The 18,938-nt window shown below is 36.9% G+C and overlaps 3 protein-coding genes and 1 pseudogene across 3 annotated transcripts; all 4 read right to left on the reverse strand.

Moving 5' to 3' along the window:
* Nucleotides 1–774: 774 nt before the first annotated feature.
* Nucleotides 775–3,008, reverse strand: LOC145213120 (heparan sulfate glucosamine 3-O-sulfotransferase 6-like). The gene is made up of 4 exons (XM_080081357.1): nt 2,781–3,008; nt 2,493–2,656; nt 2,198–2,372; nt 775–1,485 (listed from the first exon to the last, which is right to left on the reverse strand). Exons 1-4 carry the CDS (start codon nt 3,006–3,008, stop codon nt 886–888), a joined length of 1,167 nt encoding a protein of 388 aa, XP_079937483.1. The 3' UTR covers nt 775–885.
* A 1,477-nt stretch (nt 3,009–4,485) lies between these two features.
* Nucleotides 4,486–6,876, reverse strand: LOC145214008 (NXPE family member 3-like). The gene is made up of 3 exons (XM_080082431.1): nt 6,150–6,876; nt 5,675–5,926; nt 4,486–5,619 (listed from the first exon to the last, which is right to left on the reverse strand). Exons 1-3 carry the CDS (start codon nt 6,509–6,511, stop codon nt 4,638–4,640), a joined length of 1,596 nt encoding a protein of 531 aa, XP_079938557.1. The 5' UTR covers nt 6,512–6,876; the 3' UTR covers nt 4,486–4,637.
* Nucleotides 6,877–13,830: 6,954 nt separating this feature from the next.
* LOC145214916 (heparan sulfate glucosamine 3-O-sulfotransferase 3B1-like) lies at nt 13,831–16,194 on the reverse strand (annotated as a pseudogene).
* Nucleotides 16,195–16,513: 319 nt separating this feature from the next.
* Nucleotides 16,514–17,940, reverse strand: LOC145214915 (NXPE family member 3-like). The gene is made up of 2 exons (XM_080083538.1): nt 17,565–17,940; nt 16,514–17,505 (listed from the first exon to the last, which is right to left on the reverse strand). Exons 1-2 carry the CDS (start codon nt 17,645–17,647, stop codon nt 16,521–16,523), a joined length of 1,068 nt encoding a protein of 355 aa, XP_079939664.1. The 5' UTR covers nt 17,648–17,940; the 3' UTR covers nt 16,514–16,520.
* Nucleotides 17,941–18,938: the final 998 nt, after the last annotated feature.

An 18,938-nucleotide genomic window follows, 5' to 3' on the forward strand; every position in this document is an offset into this window, starting at 1 on the left:
CTTTTATTGCTTTTGCTTACTACTTTTAGTAGTTACCATTTTTCTTTTCTAACGATAAAAGTAAAAAAATAATAGGAAGATCGAATGATAAAATAAACAAAATTTTGGAATGCGCTATAATTTTGGGCTGCTTGATTAATTTCTTCGGATTTTTTATATATTGGTATTTACCAATTTTGTCTGAAGTGAGTAATGTGATTGATGCATTTTCCCAATATTGGTGAACATCTCCAGACAAGACGTTCAGGGAGACACGTTTTCGGCATCACGTTTAAAAACACAAAGCAAAATAACGCTCATATATATATGCCGTGAAATGTATGGTATATCATACGTACACAAAAGCATCAATATTGAAACAAAGGGTTTTTTAATTTTTTTTCTATTTCTATCATATCAAGGACTCGCCACGTTTAAAGCTGATTGTGTGTTTTAGCAAAAAAAGCTTGAGTTAACTAATACCATAACACTTGATATTCCATGCTCCACAGCGAATCCAAAATTAATGCTACTTTTGCAGTATCACGCACAACAAAGATCCAAAGGAAGTTTCTGACATTATAGACAACACAAATAGAACTATAAAAAGACTTTGCTGCCCCCACAATATGAGAACCGTTGCTTTACATAGAAAAAGAAGAAATAAATTAGGTTTCAAAATAGCTATAGGCTTCGTGCATCAACATTTTGCGTGCTATGGTGCTTTGTGGCATCTGATTAAAATATTAATGAGGAAGCACACCAATTAATGCGTGTAGACTAAGTTTTATGGGCAAATGCTTAATAAACTAAAAAAAACAGGCAATATAGTAGTTTGTAAATAGAAAAATGACCTTGCGTGCAAGGCGTTGCCGAATCCTTAATTGGAATATCGTTTCACGTTTTTTAATCCCACTTAAAATCTTCGCCAATATCGGTAAAAAATTGATGGTTAAACGGGCGATAAAATGCTCGCAATTTGTGTAAAGTTTCATCTTTGGCTTTCTGCATTCCATTGCGAGTACGGCCTTTTCCACCTCCAAGGCACTTGAGCATCTCCCCACTTTTGGTGCTTCTTGTAGTTGATTGATTTTGTAAATGCTGCATAGTAAATTTTCGGTAACAAAAAAATCCGGTGTCTGGATGTCGAACAAAATCCTCTCGCAACAAAACTTTTGGGATTCCAATAAAATCCTGCAGTTCCTCGATTACTGGTCCGGGATCTTGCATAAACCGTTTACCATCCACAACTTTTAATGTCGAACTGTTGAAGAAACTTTGCCATTGTTTGATATGAGCTGAGTAAATTCCGTTGGAGAGTACGGTTGATGCTAGGTTTATGTTAGTCAAGTTGACTAGTTTTTCTCGTAGGTCCGAATGTAGTAAGGACACTTTTTGCCATTCTTTGATGTGACGCTGAAGTTGTGGAAGATATTCATCAACATACTGCTCGAAAGTTTTGTAGTTTTTGATCATTGGGTCTCCATATAACTCGTGCCTTATCCGCTGTAAAACATGTTATCATTACTTTTACGTTGGTTCACTTTTTGGTTTTGCTTTTGGCCAAATTGTCATGTCTGCGAATTTTATGTTTTGTTGTTGGAGGAGGTGGGAGGGATAATTCTAACGTATTTAAAGTTATTAAAACAGAAAACAATACAGATGCAGACAGTGTACACCAGTGGTTCTGGCCCGAAAATTTTAATGACAGGCCCAGACATTAAAGCCTCAGGAAAGACAAAGACAACAAACACAATAGAAAATTGATCTTGAACAATGCGTTTTAGGGCTGTTTGACATTGGTTAGGTCCAGCAACAATTTACTTAGCTAGTTAAATTTATTCAAAAAAATAATGACACAGAGTGTAAAGTCAGGCCCGAATCAGGCCCGTTTGTTTTGAAGAAACCCAAGCCCGGACCTGGCCCGAACACGGCCCGAACCCATACCCAAACCCAGCCCCAACTCTGCCACGAGCTGTATTCCAGGGGGGCCGGGTGTACCCTCACCAGAAACACCCACTAAAATCAGTGAGTCATTTTTGTTTTATAATGCGCAGAATTGAGTGTGTGCTGCAAATATTTCAATGCCGTGAGTAAACAAAAAAGCAAACATTTGAGGTAGTATAAAAACCGCAGGTCATTATTGCAATTTTTTGAAAAACAAATGTGAGCAATAGACTTTTATTTCACTTTGGAGATTTTCAATGTATAAACTCACCTCATGCACATAATCGGAAAACGCTCTAGGAGTTGGATCACAGACGATTAGAATAAGCTTCACATGAGGAATAGATGTTTTGATTCTGTATGGAATGTTTGTCGGTGGAAAAGCAAAATATATTGGTGTCTTTTCCATTGCAACTTGTCTATCGTTTGTCGGTGGCATCCTTTTTCTGCAAATTTGGTAATCAGTCAGGCCGGATTGTTTACTTGTTATGGTAAAGATTTACAAGAATTTAATTTTGTTTTAAATTTTCTGTATGTGTGTACACTTTAACGCTGTGTATATTTACCGATAAAAACTTATATCTGGCGATTTTGTTGATGAGAAGAAAAACATTTCCATTTCTTCGGGAATTCGAATTAGTGGATGTTGGTCAAGAAAACCTATTATTCCATGGGTGCCACACTTTTTTACTCCAATGCCGATCACTTTTGGTAAACGCCGCTTCTCATTCTACGAAACACGGGTCTTTACATGCAATCGTAGTTGATAAAACGAATAATTTTTTTAACTCTTCCTCTTACAAACCATTAAAAATATTTCAATATCAATCTTTCCATTTCAACCAGAGGTCAACCTTGATATTTTCCTTATTGTAGTGCTCAATCTCTTTTAATTGGATTTCTCGCTTCTCCAATCTACTTCGGCGAGCTTCATTAGTTTCTTCCAGTCTCAATCTTGTATCGACAGTGTCATGGTACAATTTTAACTTTGTAATTGCCAGCAACAACAAGATACTTACAGATCCAAACACAACAATTGTCAATTTCGGATTAGTTTTACAGTTTCGAAAAGCAAACCTCATGTTAATGAATTTTTTTAGTTTCTTATTGCCGCAGGATCTACGAAACAAAAAAGTTGGCTACAGCAAATAATAAGAGAAGAGAGCCAGGCTTTTACATTTTTTAAAAGTTTCGTTTATCGTATTTATTGTTGTTTAATTTTCCTTGCCTATCTTAAAACCTGCATATTGCCAGATCAATAGTTTAAAAACTCAGTTGGGTAGTGATACACTAAATTCGCTTTTTTTGTCCGAATCTGGACAAACGTGAAAGCTGGTTTCCAAAATAACCTTATGTTGCTAACTTGAACAAAAACTCACTAATGGCATTTCAACACAAAACAGCTTTTACATTATGCAAGCTGCACCGTTCACAAAGTATGAGACAATGTGAACCGGATTTTGTAGGAATATTGAATGAAGTTTGCACTATGGTTATTGGCTTGCCCTTATAGCCTAGTGTTTACCTCATTTCCCTTATAGCCTAGTGTTTACCTCATTTACAAGTTAACACTCAAGTATGAATAAAGACTCTCGACCCTGACATATTGGCCTCTCTCAAAACCTAATTTCGTCTTGTTGTTGTCCGCAAAGACAAACAAATTTGGATCTTGGTTGGTGGCTTCAAGCTGTTTACAATGGGCTTACTCACAATTACACAAGTGATGGGATTTAAATTTTTGTCAGCCTATTTTATCACGAGTCATATTTTTCAGCCGGTTTTGTTACTAAAAGTTTATTGACAGTAACCAGTAACGCTAACCGGTTCTCTGACCTCATAAAATTTGAACGGTTTTCTATAGAACCGGTGCGAACGGCTGAATCCCATCACTGATTAACAGTTAACACATAAACTTCAAGAAGGTGATGCTTTGTAATTTTATAAATGCAAAGCTTTTCAAAAAAACGAATAAAAATGGAATTTTTCAGCTTTTTTTGTAATGCAATGTTATAACTCACCCACCCTTTAAAAACAGATGGAAAGCGTTAGCCTCATGCTGAATATAGTGGCGAAAAAATTAAAAAGGTCTTGTCGACGTACTCTGCATGAATTAAGCAAGGACGAGCGGAAAATCTAAACATCGGGGTCATTAAACTGATGGATGTCATTTATAATTAAGTAATAAAATTAATCAAGTGTGTGTGGGCATCTGGATAAAACATTATTAAATTATTTTTTTTAGATTATTAACGAAATTTTCTAATCATGCTATGAATAGCTTATGTTGGTAAAAATCAAGCAACACTGCCTAATGCGAAAGGTAGCGCAGAGCACTGGAGCATCTATAAAAAGGAAAACCCTGTGAGAACGCTAACATTTGATTGTAAGCATGCAAGAGCTGACTGGTAAATTGAAATGACAATTATCTCGAGATGGTCCAATCAATTCAATCACAAGTGTATTGATTTTAGTATCTGACCCCCTGACAGGCAACATGATCAGCGATCGCTGTTTTGCCAAACTGTAATGCTAAATATGGAAACACGAATTCTACATGTATAAAAAAAGTAAAAGTTTGTTTTTCAAGGGTGAATAATAAACACGTTGCTAAGAACTGCAATAAACCAAAACAGGCCAACTACATTATTGTTGAAAAATATGATACAAAAACGTTAACCACAGATTTCGGCAAAAGGACAAAACCACGAACATTAGTGACACAAATAAGACAACCAAAGAGCGATAGCGTCCGATGCAATTTTAGGCTTGGAATGAATATCCTTTTGTGGACGCACTGTTGTTAATCCCCACGTATCAATAAATGTCAAATATTTCAGGTCTGACAGCATACCGAGCATTATTTGATTAAAACGGTACAAATACCATTCTGTTGGACGAAACGGACTGGGCACAGTGTATCTTATTCCTAAGCGAACGAAAACTTTAACACCAGCGTTTCGTCGCTTTAATCGAATTATAGCGTTTTTAATGGCCAAAAGACGTTCTATAAAAATCGACGGGTCGTAATAATCAAAATGCGCACCGATATGAAAAACCACAACAACATTGCCTTGTTCAGTTATATTGTCCAAAGTGTTTACAATGTAAGGTTTGACACGAGGAGGTCCCGGGTTTTGCAAAGGAAGTCCGTGTGCTCTGTACTTAATTGTGATGTTTTTAAATTTATCTTTACCATTTCGTGGTTGCGACCAAAGAGCACTGTCATCAACGTCATCAGTCAAATTAAGTCTTTCAAGCAATATCAGGTACCACTGGCGCATCGTCGAGTCCCCGATGATATAAACAACTTTATTAACCAAACACTTGTCAGCAAGGGTCAAATCACGATGCGTGTTTTTGCATTCTAATGAATTCCATTTCCCGTCGAGGTAATATCCACTTGGACGTGAGAAATTCATCGCTTTCTTTAAACTGAAATTTTTACATTGTGGCAGGTGATCAGGAGGAAATTGGTCACTAAACTGGCTTTGAAGCCAAACTTCGTTTTTGATCGCAATTTCACGATTAACCGTTGTGTTGAACAGTTCCTTGTGATCGGGATGTTTCAACCTTAATCGGGTTCTTTGGTACCAGAGCATATCTTTGGGGCATGTTTCATTGGCAGGGCGATAACAAAACCACGTTGTTCCAAACTTTGGGTTTGAAAAATCACAGAGCAGTTTACCATTTTCCCTGAAAAAAGCAAGTGAATTTTAGGGCCAAAATAAGAATGCAATATCTGACTTACATTAGTTTTACGTCGCACTCTTCCTTGGTACCAGACGGATACGTTCCAATAAACAACAAGGGGTTTATTAAACTTGCTTGCATGATCAGGTCGATGACAGCTTCACTGGAATGTACAAGCTCCACTTCTAATTTGCTTAAACCGGGCCATGGTATCACGGTACGCCAAGTGTATCTTCCGTTTCCATGATCATAAATGGACACAGGCACTCCGTCATTTGTATTTGACTTAACCGGTCTCCATCGTATTATTCTGTAAAATAAGAACAGTTTTCACGCAACAAGCCATGCTGTGATATATCATAGTTTGTGGTTGGGATAAAATGCGCTTTTTATGACTTTTTTATTCTTAAATGTTAAATCACATTTTCACGCCTTCTTGTTTTGGATATCTAAACATACACCTGCTTTATTTATTCACGGAATCATTCTTTGTAACCAACCACGGAATTACATTTCTAAAATAATATCCACACCTTGCTCTAAAATAATCCCCGCCATATGTTTTGTTCGTTCCATAAAAATTTATAGACTGAATCTGTCCGAAAACCTCTTCTCCAGCGGCGTATTTGTTTTTGGCACTTGAGACCAAAACTTTACTAGGATCAGTAGAACATTTAAGATTAGTTTGTTTAATGCGTCCCGATTCTACGTCAGTAAGAAGTTTTTCTAATTCAGGCAAATATTTTCTCCACTGTCGACTTCCAAAACTTGTCTTGACTTTTCGTTCATGATTAGTCAAAAACGTTGGATGTGGTATGTTTGGGTATTTGTAAACTGACAGAGTCAACAACAAACTTAAAGCAATGAAAATAATACATTTCTTTGGTGATATCATATCATAAACAGTCCTACATAAAATCCAGAACGGTTTTCACTCTGTGCAAATCATTTTAAATCATTCAAGGGAAGAACAACTAGTTAATGAAAGTTTATTGATGTACTGGAAAAACTTAACTTACACAAGGGATATATAAAAATATATAAATCGCTTTAAAACAAAACAACCAAATTTTAAGATACCAGTTTTTCAAAATAGATATTTTGGAGCTTGTATATACACCTAACAGCAGATCGCCAACTTGAACCTATTTCATTTGCAGTCGGTAATTTAGTCTCCGGTTATTCAATATTTTAAACAGTCTATGAACACTTACAAACCTCGTAAGTAAAAGCTAAACTATTTGTGCTAGTCATTCGCTACACAGCTAAAATATAAACTACGCTAGCACTTAACTCCACTGACTACGCTACGAGCTTGTACCACTGTACGCTGTGTCTTCACCAGAGAACAATGCCTATTGTTATTTCAAAAGTAATAAAACCCATTGTGGTAAACCGATATCAATAAATAAATGTACATACTTGGCCCTGGTTGTGAACCACTGAGCTAGACGATGCTCTAGCCTCCAGCGGTACCTGATATTATTTGAATAAAACCGCGCAAAGCCAAAAATAAATTAAAGACATCCCGATTAATACATTGTTAACACTTCGAAAGACAGACGGTGAAAAATACCTTCGGTGGAAAAAATACAGGAAGATGTTTGCAACATTTATGCAAATGGATCCTTTGTATGAAAGGGACAGGAATGTGCGCACATTTTAGCGCTCATTATGCAAATATTCGTAAACCCTGTTGCAGATGTTCGTGTCAATTAATCTTATATCGGACTATGTTGTCCTTGGTTATTTGTGTTAACTAACGTTTGGGGCTTTTTTTTACAATTTTTAGATAAATTTTCATCTCACGCCCGTCACATAATGTGAAACCACTGCGACCAATGAAAAGTTTCAAGAGTCTTCAAAAATGTCAAGAGCAAATGATTAAAATTTTAATCGTACTTAAACGTGGAGTTGAGGTAAAGGGTCAACACACTTCATGCTATTTATACTAATTTCTGAGAGGTGGGCAAATATATATTGATCCAATATTGGAATGCTAAAAATCATATGCTAGGTATTTACAAACAGGAAAACTTAACTAGAAAAGTGTTTTTGGCTTGACAGAGGTGACCAGTGAAAAACCTTTTTCAATGTAAAAAAATATTGGTATAAGTTAAGTGCCTTGCTGCACCCCTTTCAAATCACCAACCAATTTTCGCACCCCCTTCTGTAATTGCTTAAATAACAAAAGCATTGAATTTAATTTTTATGCGAGTTATCCCCGCACCCCCTAGGAACAGTTCTCGCACCCCTGGTCTAGACCAGGGTTTCCCAACCTTTTTATGATCTCGTACCACTTGGACGCTCTGTACCGGAACGCGTACCACTTCTTGTAGAACAAATAATTCGATCAAATCATATTTTATTCAGAAGAAGAACCAAAATAACACTAAAGCACCACAACCAAATTTGATGAGATTTTTGCTTACGGTCCACCATAGTAGCCAAACCTACAAATGTGATAGTCTAAAGTTGGTAACAAAATGTTAGTTACAACTTTTTGTAGTTTCTTGCATTTTTGCTGCTCACGTTCCTACATTATCACATTACCACCAGTATCGCCAGTAAAGTATAAAAGAAAATATAAAGTTCTGAATACAGGCTTTTATGAAAAAACGGAAGCTACTCGCGTACCACCTGAAAAACCTTCACGTACCACTAGTGGTACGCGTACCACAGGTTGGGAACTCCTGGTCTAGACCAATGGTTCTCAACCGGGACCCTCGCCCCCTGGGTCAGGAATCTGCGCGCCTAGTTCCGCGGTGGCGTCACACTACATCAGAAGTGCAATTTCTGGAAACGCGTGAATTTTATTTGAGCACATCAATACGTTCAACCACACACGTCACGGTTTTCTGCAAAAACATTCGTTCAAAAATGGGAAACAGAAATTAATTTTATGCCGACAGAAATCAAGCTTACCAGAGTTTTGGACCAGGGTATCAAAGATATAAATATCTTGACATCATCAGAAAGTATCCTTGCAAAGGCAACATTATTCCTTTGCCTCAGAATTATAAAGTTAGCATTACCATCTATTAATGAAGAACAAATTATATTTAGTCACTTCCATTACTTTCAGTGTTGCCAGGTCAAATTGTGGAAAGGCGCAACTTTACCCGTTAAAAGCAGCCCAATTTTACAAACGCCTGAAATACAAATGATTTTTACTACTTTCACCTATTTGTGTGACAATTATTCAGGTTTATTCGTTTCAGATTCAATTTTTGTGCATTTTAAAATTGAATTTGAGCTGTTTCCGGTAACACTGTATTAAACACTTTGTTTACCCACTTTTTATGCTGTTTTTTTATTATTTTGTAATCTCTACTTTAAAACAAATATGTTTCGCATTAATAACAAAGTAAGATGACCCTTAAAACAATGACGAACGCGTTTATTAAATTTCATTGTTTGAAAAATGAACGTTGCATTGCGTGGACTGAAAGCATTCTTTTGCTCAGCTGGATGTAAATCTCCGACGCCCTGAGCAGTTTCATTAGTTCTTTTGTCAAAATTGAACTTACAACGGTTTTAAAGTCACAATAATAATGCAATCATTACTCGTCATACAGTAGAAATGTCATTTACAAACCCGCCCAAAAAGGCGCAACCCGCAACTCGATGTCAAAAGTAGCCCAATTCGGCGACAAAAGCGCAACCTGGCAACACTGATTACTTTATCTAAAGCAGTGGTCGGCAACCGCCGGTCCGCGGCCCGGTACCGAGGAGTTCATTACCGGGCCGTGTAATTTTTCAGGTTAAGTGCTATGAAACATTTTGCCCATGTTTCCCTGTAATGATAAACTAATTTAGGCGATTTTATTGCTAAATATTTGTAGTTTTTTGAAGACCGGTCCGCGATAAAGTTTTAGTTTCAAAAACGGTCCGCAGTGCAAAAAAGGTTGCCGACCCCTGATCTAAAGTATGCAAATTCAAGCGAGCAACTGACGAACTACACGTGGTCCAAACTAAACTTAATACTAAATGGCCAAAAGCACAGCATAGAGAACGAAACTACAAGGGTATTGTTACGTCATAGGGGATTCTGGCATTGTAGTGCAATCACACCATATAAGATGTGACGTAGGTATACAGTTGAGTGATTTACGATGTTACAACTCTCTTTATCAGGGTTGCCAATTTGGCGGATTTGTCGCCAAATTCAACACGTTGGCACCAAAAATTGCAACTGGCGGTTTGGAGGATAATTTTGTAAAATCTGGCGGTTTATAGAGCTGGTTGACACCCAAGTCATTTCTTTGGCGTTTTTGTTTTTTTTAATGAACGTTTGGGCATCGTTTGTCAAAGGGTTATCTTTTTGACCCAACAAAATCTAGGTTAGATTCATTAGCTGCGCTTTTACAATGCAGGTCAAGGTTATCTTTCTTTTAATGACTGCTTACGTCATGAATGCCCGTGTTTAGCCAACCAATACAATAGTAGTCTCTACTCTCTGATTAGACATTAGAAAATAAGATGGGAATCCAAGTGTGTGTTTCAGGAGTGACATACAGCAAGTGCACCATTGGAGTAGTTTTAAATGTTTAATATTGTTATTTGAAAAGTGGAAACCAGTTTACGACAGTAAGGGAAAGTGCATGAAAGTGGAAAAACGCTTCTAAGCTATTGTAAGAATCCAAGTCAAACTAATGTTGTCTGGTAAATTGCATCGCCAATGCTGTTGGAGGACTTCACTTTTAACTATTTGTATTTCGCTTAATATGTTAGTAATAATCCTAATCTTGAAACCTTAATAACTACGTTATGAAAAATCAGGACAATGTCCAATTCTGTTAGTTTGTGGCAAAACAGCCCCTGTTCAGTAAATAAGTGGATTTTTATTCGCCAAGTAAATGTTCGAGTGAAAATAGAAAACCCTGAATAGGCAATAGGTGCGTATGTTTACGGCAAACAACACAAATCGCCAGTAGTATTTTGATTTCATGGGACACCATATAAAACTTTGGTAAATATTGGTTAATGAAATTAAACAACACATCGTTTTACAGCAGCGGTTCCCAAACTGGGGTCCGCGGTCCTTTAGGGGTCCGTGAGGCAATTTTGGGGGGGACCGCGAAGCGGTTGAAGTAATTCTATAATCTTATTTGGCGTCAGTTTGTGCCACTAAATAAGTTTAAATCAAAGTAGAATTGAGAATCGACTGTCTCGATTGCTAAACAATGGCCTTTATTGAATGACAACTAAAAAAATGCAATTGTTCGCGCACAATCGTAATGTTTTTGTCCTGTTTGTGATGTCACATGCTGTCTTTGGATGATTATTATGCGCAATTTTGCACAACTAGCTAAAATCCTGCAATAAACTTTCGTTTTTATGAAATACACATTTAGGCTTAAGGACCGCGAGCCCTTGAAATAATGGCAAGGGGACCGTTTAGAAAAAAATATGAAAAAGTTTGGGAACCACTGTTTTACAGCCAGGTAATGTTGATTTTGGAACTTACTTCTTTTCGGGTACTGGACGGGAAATGAAGTTTCCAGTTATTTGTTACGGTACACAAACAAACGGTCCTGCACGGCCATTCAAATATTCTACTTACCAAATTAATGCAGTTCGGCTAATAAAGTGACTTATACAGCTGTATAATATACGTTCTCCTGCTAGTTTTGTAAAAAAAATGTTTGACGGGATTTTTGGCGTTAAACAATTTTTGTTTGGCGCTTTTTTGTTGTGGTTGGCGCTTTTTTGGGAGTTGTTGGCACTTTTCAGCAATTTTTTTTGCAACTGGCGGTTTGGAGGATAATTTTGTAAAATCTGGCGGTTTATAGAGCTGGTTGACACCCAAGTCATTTCTTTGGCGTTTTTGTTTTTTTTAATGAACGTTTGGGCATCGTTTGTCAAAGGGTTATCTTTTTGACCCAACAAAATCTAGGTTAGATTCATTAGCTGCGCTTTTACAATGCAGGTCAAGGTTATCTTTCTTTTAATGACTGCTTACGTCATGAATGCCCGTGTTTAGCCAACCAATACAATAGTAGTCTCTACTCTCTGATTAGACATTAGAAAATAAGATGGGAATCCAAGTGTGTGTTTCAGGAGTGACATACAGCAAGTGCACCATTGGAGTAGTTTTAAATGTTTAATATTGTTATTTGAAAAGTGGAAACCAGTTTACGACAGTAAGGGAAAGTGCATGAAAGTGGAAAAACGCTTCTAAGCTATTGTAAGAATCCAAGTCAAACTAATGTTGTCTGGTAAATTGCATCGCCAATGCTGTTGGAGGACTTCACTTTTAACTATTTGTATTTCGCTTAATATGTTAGTAATAATCCTAATCTTGAAACCTTAATAACTACGTTATGAAAAATCAGGACAATGTCCAATTCTGTTAGTTTGTGGCAAAACAGCCCCTGTTCAGTAAATAAGTGGATTTTTATTCGCCAAGTAAATGTTCGAGTGAAAATAGAAAACCCTGAATAGGCAATAGGTGCGTATGTTTACGGCAAACAACACAAATCGCCAGTAGTATTTTGATTTCATGGGACACCATATAAAACTTTGGTAAATATTGGTTAATGAAATTAAACAACACATCGTTTTACAGCAGCGGTTCCCAAACTGGGGTCCGCGGTCCTTTAGGGGTCCGTGAGGCAATTTTGGGGGGGACCGCGAAGCGGTTGAAGTAATTCTATAATCTTATTTGGCGTCAGTTTGTGCCACTAAATAAGTTTAAATCAAAGTAGAATTGAGAATCGACTGTCTCGATTGCTAAACAATGGCCTTTATTGAATGACAACTAAAAAAATGCAATTGTTCGCGCACAATCGTAATGTTTTTGTCCTGTTTGTGATGTCACATGCTGTCTTTGGATGATTATTATGCGCAATTTTGCACAACTAGCTAAAATCCTGCAATAAACTTTCGTTTTTATGAAATACACATTTAGGCTTAAGGACCGCGAGCCCTTGAAATAATGGCAAGGGGACCGTTTAGAAAAAAATATGAAAAAGTTTGGGAACCACTGTTTTACAGCCAGGTAATGTTGATTTTGGAACTTACTTCTTTTCGGGTACTGGACAGGAAATGAAGTTTCCAGTTATTTGTTACGGTACACAAACAAACGGTCCTGCACGGCCATTCAAATATTCTACTTACCAAATTAATGCAGTTCGGCTAATAAAGTGACTTATACAGCTGTATAATATACGTTCTCCTGCTAGTTTTGTAAAAAAAATGTTTGACGGGATTTTTGGCGTTAAACAATTTTTGTTTGGCGCTTTTTTGTTGTGGTTGGCGCTTTTTTGGGAGTTGTTGGCACTTTTCAGCAATTTTTATCTGGCAACCCTGCTCTTTATCCATATTGAGGTTTGTCACGATTACAGTTTGTTGTTTACTCTATTTGACATGTTTAAAGCCGAAATTAATACCGAACTTCAACACGAGTTTGCCATTTATATTTTTTTGCAGGAGGGTCACAGATCTTATACACTGTTATTCAAAGGGGCCATGAGGCCAAAAATATACTTTAAGGGGGCCACGGTCCATGAAAGGTTGAGAACCACTGTGCTAGTTTGTTGTCTCTGTTTTCTGTATTTTACCAATGCTTTTGGTGCTTTATAAGAACTTTATGTTTCGAGATATGTCATTATCCTGATGAAGGCATTTTGTACGTGACGTCGAAGCGTCGGTTGTTTACATTTAAACTGCTTGAAGAGCAATACTTGTTTGTATACATTATGGTAATTAGCATCAGCTTATTTACTTAATCTGTGTGATGGCAACAGTACAGCGCGGCTATATAGCACAATACACGTGTTGGACAGCTCACTAAAGACTAGTCCAATAATTTAATTAAAGCACATATTGGCTTACTCGCACCACTGTACATAAAATGTTTTTGTTGCTGTTCTGCGTATACCGTAAAAGTTTTTTCCGTATTCAAGCTAATAAAAAACTTCCCTTCTGCCAACTCTGGTGAAAGTGTGTATAGCAGTGGTTCTCAAACTTTTATAATGTCGGTGCCAAATGGCAGTTTTTAAAGCTAAAATAGCAATCTTTAGTGGTTTGCTGAGGTCTGTTGCGACTTGTGAGCCGCAAAATAAGTTGTTGGGAGCCTCATGCGGCCCTGAGAGCCGCGTTTTGGTTTTTATTCCGCTGATTTTATCAAAGTTAAACTGCCTGTAACTAACATATATGCTACCTGAAATATTCAGTAGAATAAAAAGACATTCATAAAAATTTGAGGGGCGACATACATTTTACTGACATCGTAAATTAGAAACCGAAAGGAAACTCGCTGCGTGGCACAAGTGACGTGATTTTAGAGTGCGTGAAAAAGTTTGCTGGTTTCTATTGCGATCCGATATCAGCCTATAACATTTTCTACATGGAGCGCTTACAGATTACGCAGTTTGAAACTCTGAAATTAGGTACAATACAGGGTCAGTTAACGGTGTTTGTCAGTGAAATGCGTTGTTCAAATGGCTCTAATTTTTGTTACACTTCTAATTGCCACATGGAGTTTAACCAATGTAAATGCATGGAGTTTTTTTCATTTCGTTTTGACTTTCAGTCTTGTGACGTAATAAAAATTTACCGTTGCTGCTCAAACACGAACGTCTGTTTTAACGTATGTCTTTAAAAATGATTTCTTAGTTTATGAAAAAAAGTCCACAACATTACAGTTTCAATAAACGTTAAATTCATTGCTTTTGTTACTAAAGTCACAACAGGAATTTTAAGACTGTCATCTTACCAGAGACATTTAACTTTCGACTATTAATGACGACGAAATTCAACTCACGAATACAGTAGCTTTTTGAATAACAAAAAATGACAAGCAGCACTCATGGTTCCAATGCTGTTGTCGCATTTCGTGGATAAAGACATATGTACTTGAACATGCTTACACGCCACTCGGTTTTTAAGATTGGTCTTTTCAATGTAAGTAAGATTCACAGAGTTGTTACTCATCATCCCAACCAAAATTTTTTCCAATATTCTCGAAAAATTCTTCATTAAACGGGCGATAAAACGCCGGCAATTTTTTTTAAAGTTACCCAGTTGGCTTTCTGCTTTCCGTTGCGCGTGCGGCCTTTTGAACTTTTAAGACAATCCAACTGTTTAACATTTTCTATGCTGCTTTCATTTACTTTGTGCTCGAGATGCTGGGTGGTAAATTTTTGGTAACAAAAGAATCCGGTGTCTGGATGGCGAACAAAATCCTCTCGCAACAAGACTTTTGGAATTCCAATAAAATCCTTCAGTTCCTCAATTATTGGTCCTGGATCTTTAATGAATCGATCTCCATCTACAACTTTTAAACTTGAGCTGTTGAAGAAACTTTGACATTGTTTAATATGAGCTGAGTATATTCCATTGGAGAGTAGAGTTGATGCAAGGCTTGTGTGAACTAAGTTGACAAATTTTTCTCGCAAGTCCGAATGTAGAAGGGATATTTTTTGCCACTTAGATATGCTGTGTTGCAGTTTTGGAAGATAATATCAACACGCTGTTCGAATGTTTCGTATTTACTGATCAAATGATTATTGTAAAGCTCGTACCTTACACGCTGTGAACAAAAAAGTGGTTTAAATTATGATGCTATTTTCCGCGTATTAGTATTACATTTGCTGCTACTGATTTGTAACAAAAAAAGTATTATTTTAATCTATGTGCTACTGGTTGTACGAATAAGATATTTGTAATGATAAAACCCAAAATTGTTTTACCTCTTGGTTTTTATTTCTTCCATTATAATAATGCGACACATTACAGCAGCTTATTTTACTTGTTATGTTTTTATAAACTCACCTCGTGCACATAATCTGAAAACGCTCTCAGGGTTGGATCACAGACGATTAAAATAAGCTTTACACCAGGAATTGATGTTTTGATTCTGTATGGAATGTTTGTGGGTGGAAAAGCAAAATATATTGGTGTCTTTTCCATTGCAACTTGTCTATCGTTTGTCGGTGGCATCCCTTTTCTGCAAAACACAAATTCATTATTTACCACAATCAAAAAACAACAAATATTAAGAAGACATTGCAGTCAATAGTAGAAAAAACCACCTTTGATTTTATTTATTAGTGCCACGAAAAGTTTTTTGAAAGGCTATATAGAAGGCGTATATAAACACTTTACGGGTAAGCATTTAAGTCTCCCATTTTCGCTAATGTGAAGAAGAACATTTCCTTTTCTTTGGGAACTCGAATTAGTGGATTTTGGTCAGGAAAGCCCAGTTTACCCTGGTACCACACTTTTTTACTCCAATGCCGATCACTTTTGGTAAGCGCCGCGTTTCATTCTGCAAAACTTGGAAAATTTAATTCAACATGTCTTTAAAAAAATGCTTTTTAAACTGAATGCATCCGTTTACACTTTGTAGCTACAAAAAAACGTAAAGTTCCCAACAAAAACATTGATTTTACAATTTGTTGAATGGTAGCAATTACAGCGGTGAGTAATTTCAATACACGCAAAACGCTTTGGTTACGCATAAATATCGGAAAATAACTTAATACGAATGAAAGCAACATAAAGGAGTACCTTAATATTTTCTGCGTTGAATCGTTTGATCTCCGTAAGTTGTTTTTCACGATTCATCAATTTGGTTCGCAAAGCTATGGCATTTCTAGCACCAAAAACAATTTTTCGGCTTACGCGATCTTCAAAAAAACTCTTTTTTGTGAATGCAATCAACAGCAAAATACACAAGATTCAGATGACGATATTTGTCAATCTTGAATGGAGTTTGCATCTTCTGATTTTTGAAGGGATCATATTTGCATTGAAATTTGTGCAAATTGTGCAATGTTTCTATGAACCGATATTCCTTAAATGTTTAGTGTAAACCTGTAAAACCAAATAAAACAATGTCCGTGGTAGTATTTTTGTTTTTTCATGCGATGGTCAAATAAGTTAGCTGACCAATTTCAATCGCACAAATAAGACAACCAAAGAGCCACGGCGTCTGATATTAGATTAGGATTGGCATGAATATCCTTTTGTGGATGCACTGTTGTTAATCCCCACGTATCAATAAATGTCAAATATTTTAGGTCTGACAGCATACCGAGCATTATTTGATTAAATCGGTACAAATGCCATTCTGTTGGACGAAACGGACTGGGCACCGTGTATCTTATTCCTAAGCGAACGAAAACTTTGACGTTATGGTTTCGTCGCTTCAAACGATGCAGGGCATCTTTAATGATGGCCGAAAGACGTTCTACAAAAATCAAAGGGTCGTAATAATCAAAATGGGCACCGATATGAAACACCACAACAACATTGCCTTGTTCAGTTATATTGTCTAAAGTTTTCACAATGTACGGTTTGACACGGGGTGGTCCCGGGTTTTGCAAAGGAAGTCCGTGTGCTCTGTACTTGATTGTGATGTTTCTCAGTCGATTTTTCCCGTTTCGTGGTTGTGACCAAAGATCACTTCTGTCTGCATCATCTGTCAATTTAAGTTTTTCGAATAATATCATGTACCACTGGCGCATTGTAGAGTCCCCGATGATGTAAATCTGCTTATTAGGGAGGCACTTATCAGCAAGGGTCAAATCACGATGCGTGTTTTTGCATTCCAATGAATTCCACTTTTCATTGCGATAAAATCCACTGGGTACCAACAATTCATTTACTTGCTTTCGGTTGATCGTCTTACATTGTTGCAAGTTTTGAGCAAATGACGTTTTGTTTACCTCAGTTTTGAGCAAAACTTTATTTTTGATCGCAATTTCTCTGTTGAGTTTTGTGTTAAACAGCTCCTTGCACTCTGGGTGTTGCAGTTTTGCCTCAGTTCTTTGGTACCATTGCATTTCTTTGGGGCATGTTTCGTTAGTCGGGCGATAGCAAAACCATGTTGTTCCAAACGATTGGTTTGAAAAATCACAGAGCAGTTTATCATTTTCCCTAACAAAAAAAACAAGTAAATATTAGTTGTCAAAATCAAAATGCAATATCTGACTTACATTAGTTTTACGTCGCACTCTTCCTTGGTACCAGACGGATACGTTCCAATACACAACAAGGGGTCTATTGTACTTGCTTGCATGATCAGGTCGATGACAGCTTCACTGGAATGTACAAGCTCCACTTCTAATTTGCTTAAACCGGGCCATGTTATCACGGTTCGCCAAGTATATCTTCCATTTCCATGATCGTGAATGGATACAGGCACTCCGTCGCCCGTTTTTAATCCTTGCGAATTCAAACAAGCAAGTCTGTTTTGGAAGCAAAATGTCGTTAAATATTATCTTTGCAGCAATAGTACCTGACAGAAATCTTTTTTAGTGCACGTGTCTCTAAATCACAATCAACAACCATGATCGCCTTAAAATGGCACCAATGTGGTAAAACTACTAACACTGAGCATTGGCTTACGCCCGCTTTTACAATGCAGGTCAAGGTTATCTTTCTTTTAATGACTGCTTACGTCATGAATGCCCGTGTTTAGCCAACCAATACAATAGTAGTCTCTACTCTCTGATTAGACATTAGAAAATAAGATGGGAATCCAAGTGTGTGTTTCAGGAGTGACATACAGCAAGTGCACCATTGGAGTAGTTTTAAATGTTTAATATTGTTATTTGAAAAGTGGAAACCAGTTTACGACAGTAAGGGAAAGTGCATGAAAGTGGAAAAACGCTTCTAAGCTATTGTAAGAATCCAAGTCAAACTAATGTTGTCTGGTAAATTGCATCGCCAATGCTGTTGGAGGACTTCACTTTTAACTATTTGTATTTCGCTTAATATGTTAGTAATAATCCTAATCTTGAAACCTTAATAACTACGTTATGAAAAATCAGGACAATGTCCAATTCTGTTAGTTTGTGGCAAAACAGCCCCTGTTCAGTAAATAAGTGGATTTTTATTCGCCAAGTAAATGTTCGAGTGAAAATAGAAAACCCTGAATAGGCAATAGGTGCGTATGTTTACGGCAAACAACACAAATCGCCAGTAGTATTTTGATTTCATGGGACACCATATAAAACTTTGGTAAATATTGGTTAATGAAATTAAACAACACATCGTTTTACAGCAGCGGTTCCCAAACTGGGGTCCGCGGTCCTTTAGGGGTCCGTGAGGCAATTTTGGGGGGGACCGCGAAGCGGTTGAAGTAATTCTATAATCTTATTTGGCGTCAGTTTGTGCCACTAAATAAGTTTAAATCAAAGTAGAATTGAGAATCGACTGTCTCGATTGCTAAACAATGGCCTTTATTGAATGACAACTAAAAAAATGCAATTGTTCGCGCACAATCGTAATGTTTTTGTCCTGTTTGTGATGTCACATGCTGTCTTTGGATGATTATTATGCGCAATTTTGCACAACTAGCTAAAATC

The sequence above is a fragment of the Phallusia mammillata genome, chromosome 2, assembly GCF_965637545.1.
Source record: "Phallusia mammillata chromosome 2, kaPhaMamm4.hap1.1, whole genome shotgun sequence".
NCBI lineage: Eukaryota > Metazoa > Chordata > Ascidiacea > Phlebobranchia > Ascidiidae > Phallusia > Phallusia mammillata.

Coding starts and splice junctions, on each gene's coding strand:
- LOC145214915 (XM_080083538.1), bottom strand. CDS start 17,647: ATGCAAGCAAGTACAATAGACCCCTTGTTGTGTATTGGAACGTATCCG. Junction 17,506..17,564: donor GAGTGCGACGTAAAACTAAT/GTAAGTCAGATA, acceptor TTTTTTTGTTAG/GGAAAATGATAAACTGCTCT.
- LOC145213120 (XM_080081357.1), bottom strand. CDS start 3,008: ATGAGGTTTGCTTTTCGAAACTGTAAAACTAATCCGAAATTGACAATT. Junction 2,373..2,492: donor CCAGATATAAGTTTTTATCG/GTAAATATACAC, acceptor CCAAATTTGCAG/AAAAAGGATGCCACCGACAA. Junction 1,486..2,197: donor TTTCCGATTATGTGCATGAG/GTGAGTTTATAC, acceptor CATGTTTTACAG/CGGATAAGGCACGAGTTATA.
- LOC145214008 (XM_080082431.1), bottom strand. CDS start 6,511: ATGATATCACCAAAGAAATGTATTATTTTCATTGCTTTAAGTTTGTTG. Junction 5,927..6,149: donor GGGGATTATTTTAGAGCAAG/GTGTGGATATTA, acceptor CTTATTTTACAG/AATAATACGATGGAGACCGG. Junction 5,620..5,674: donor GAGTGCGACGTAAAACTAAT/GTAAGTCAGATA, acceptor TGCTTTTTTCAG/GGAAAATGGTAAACTGCTCT.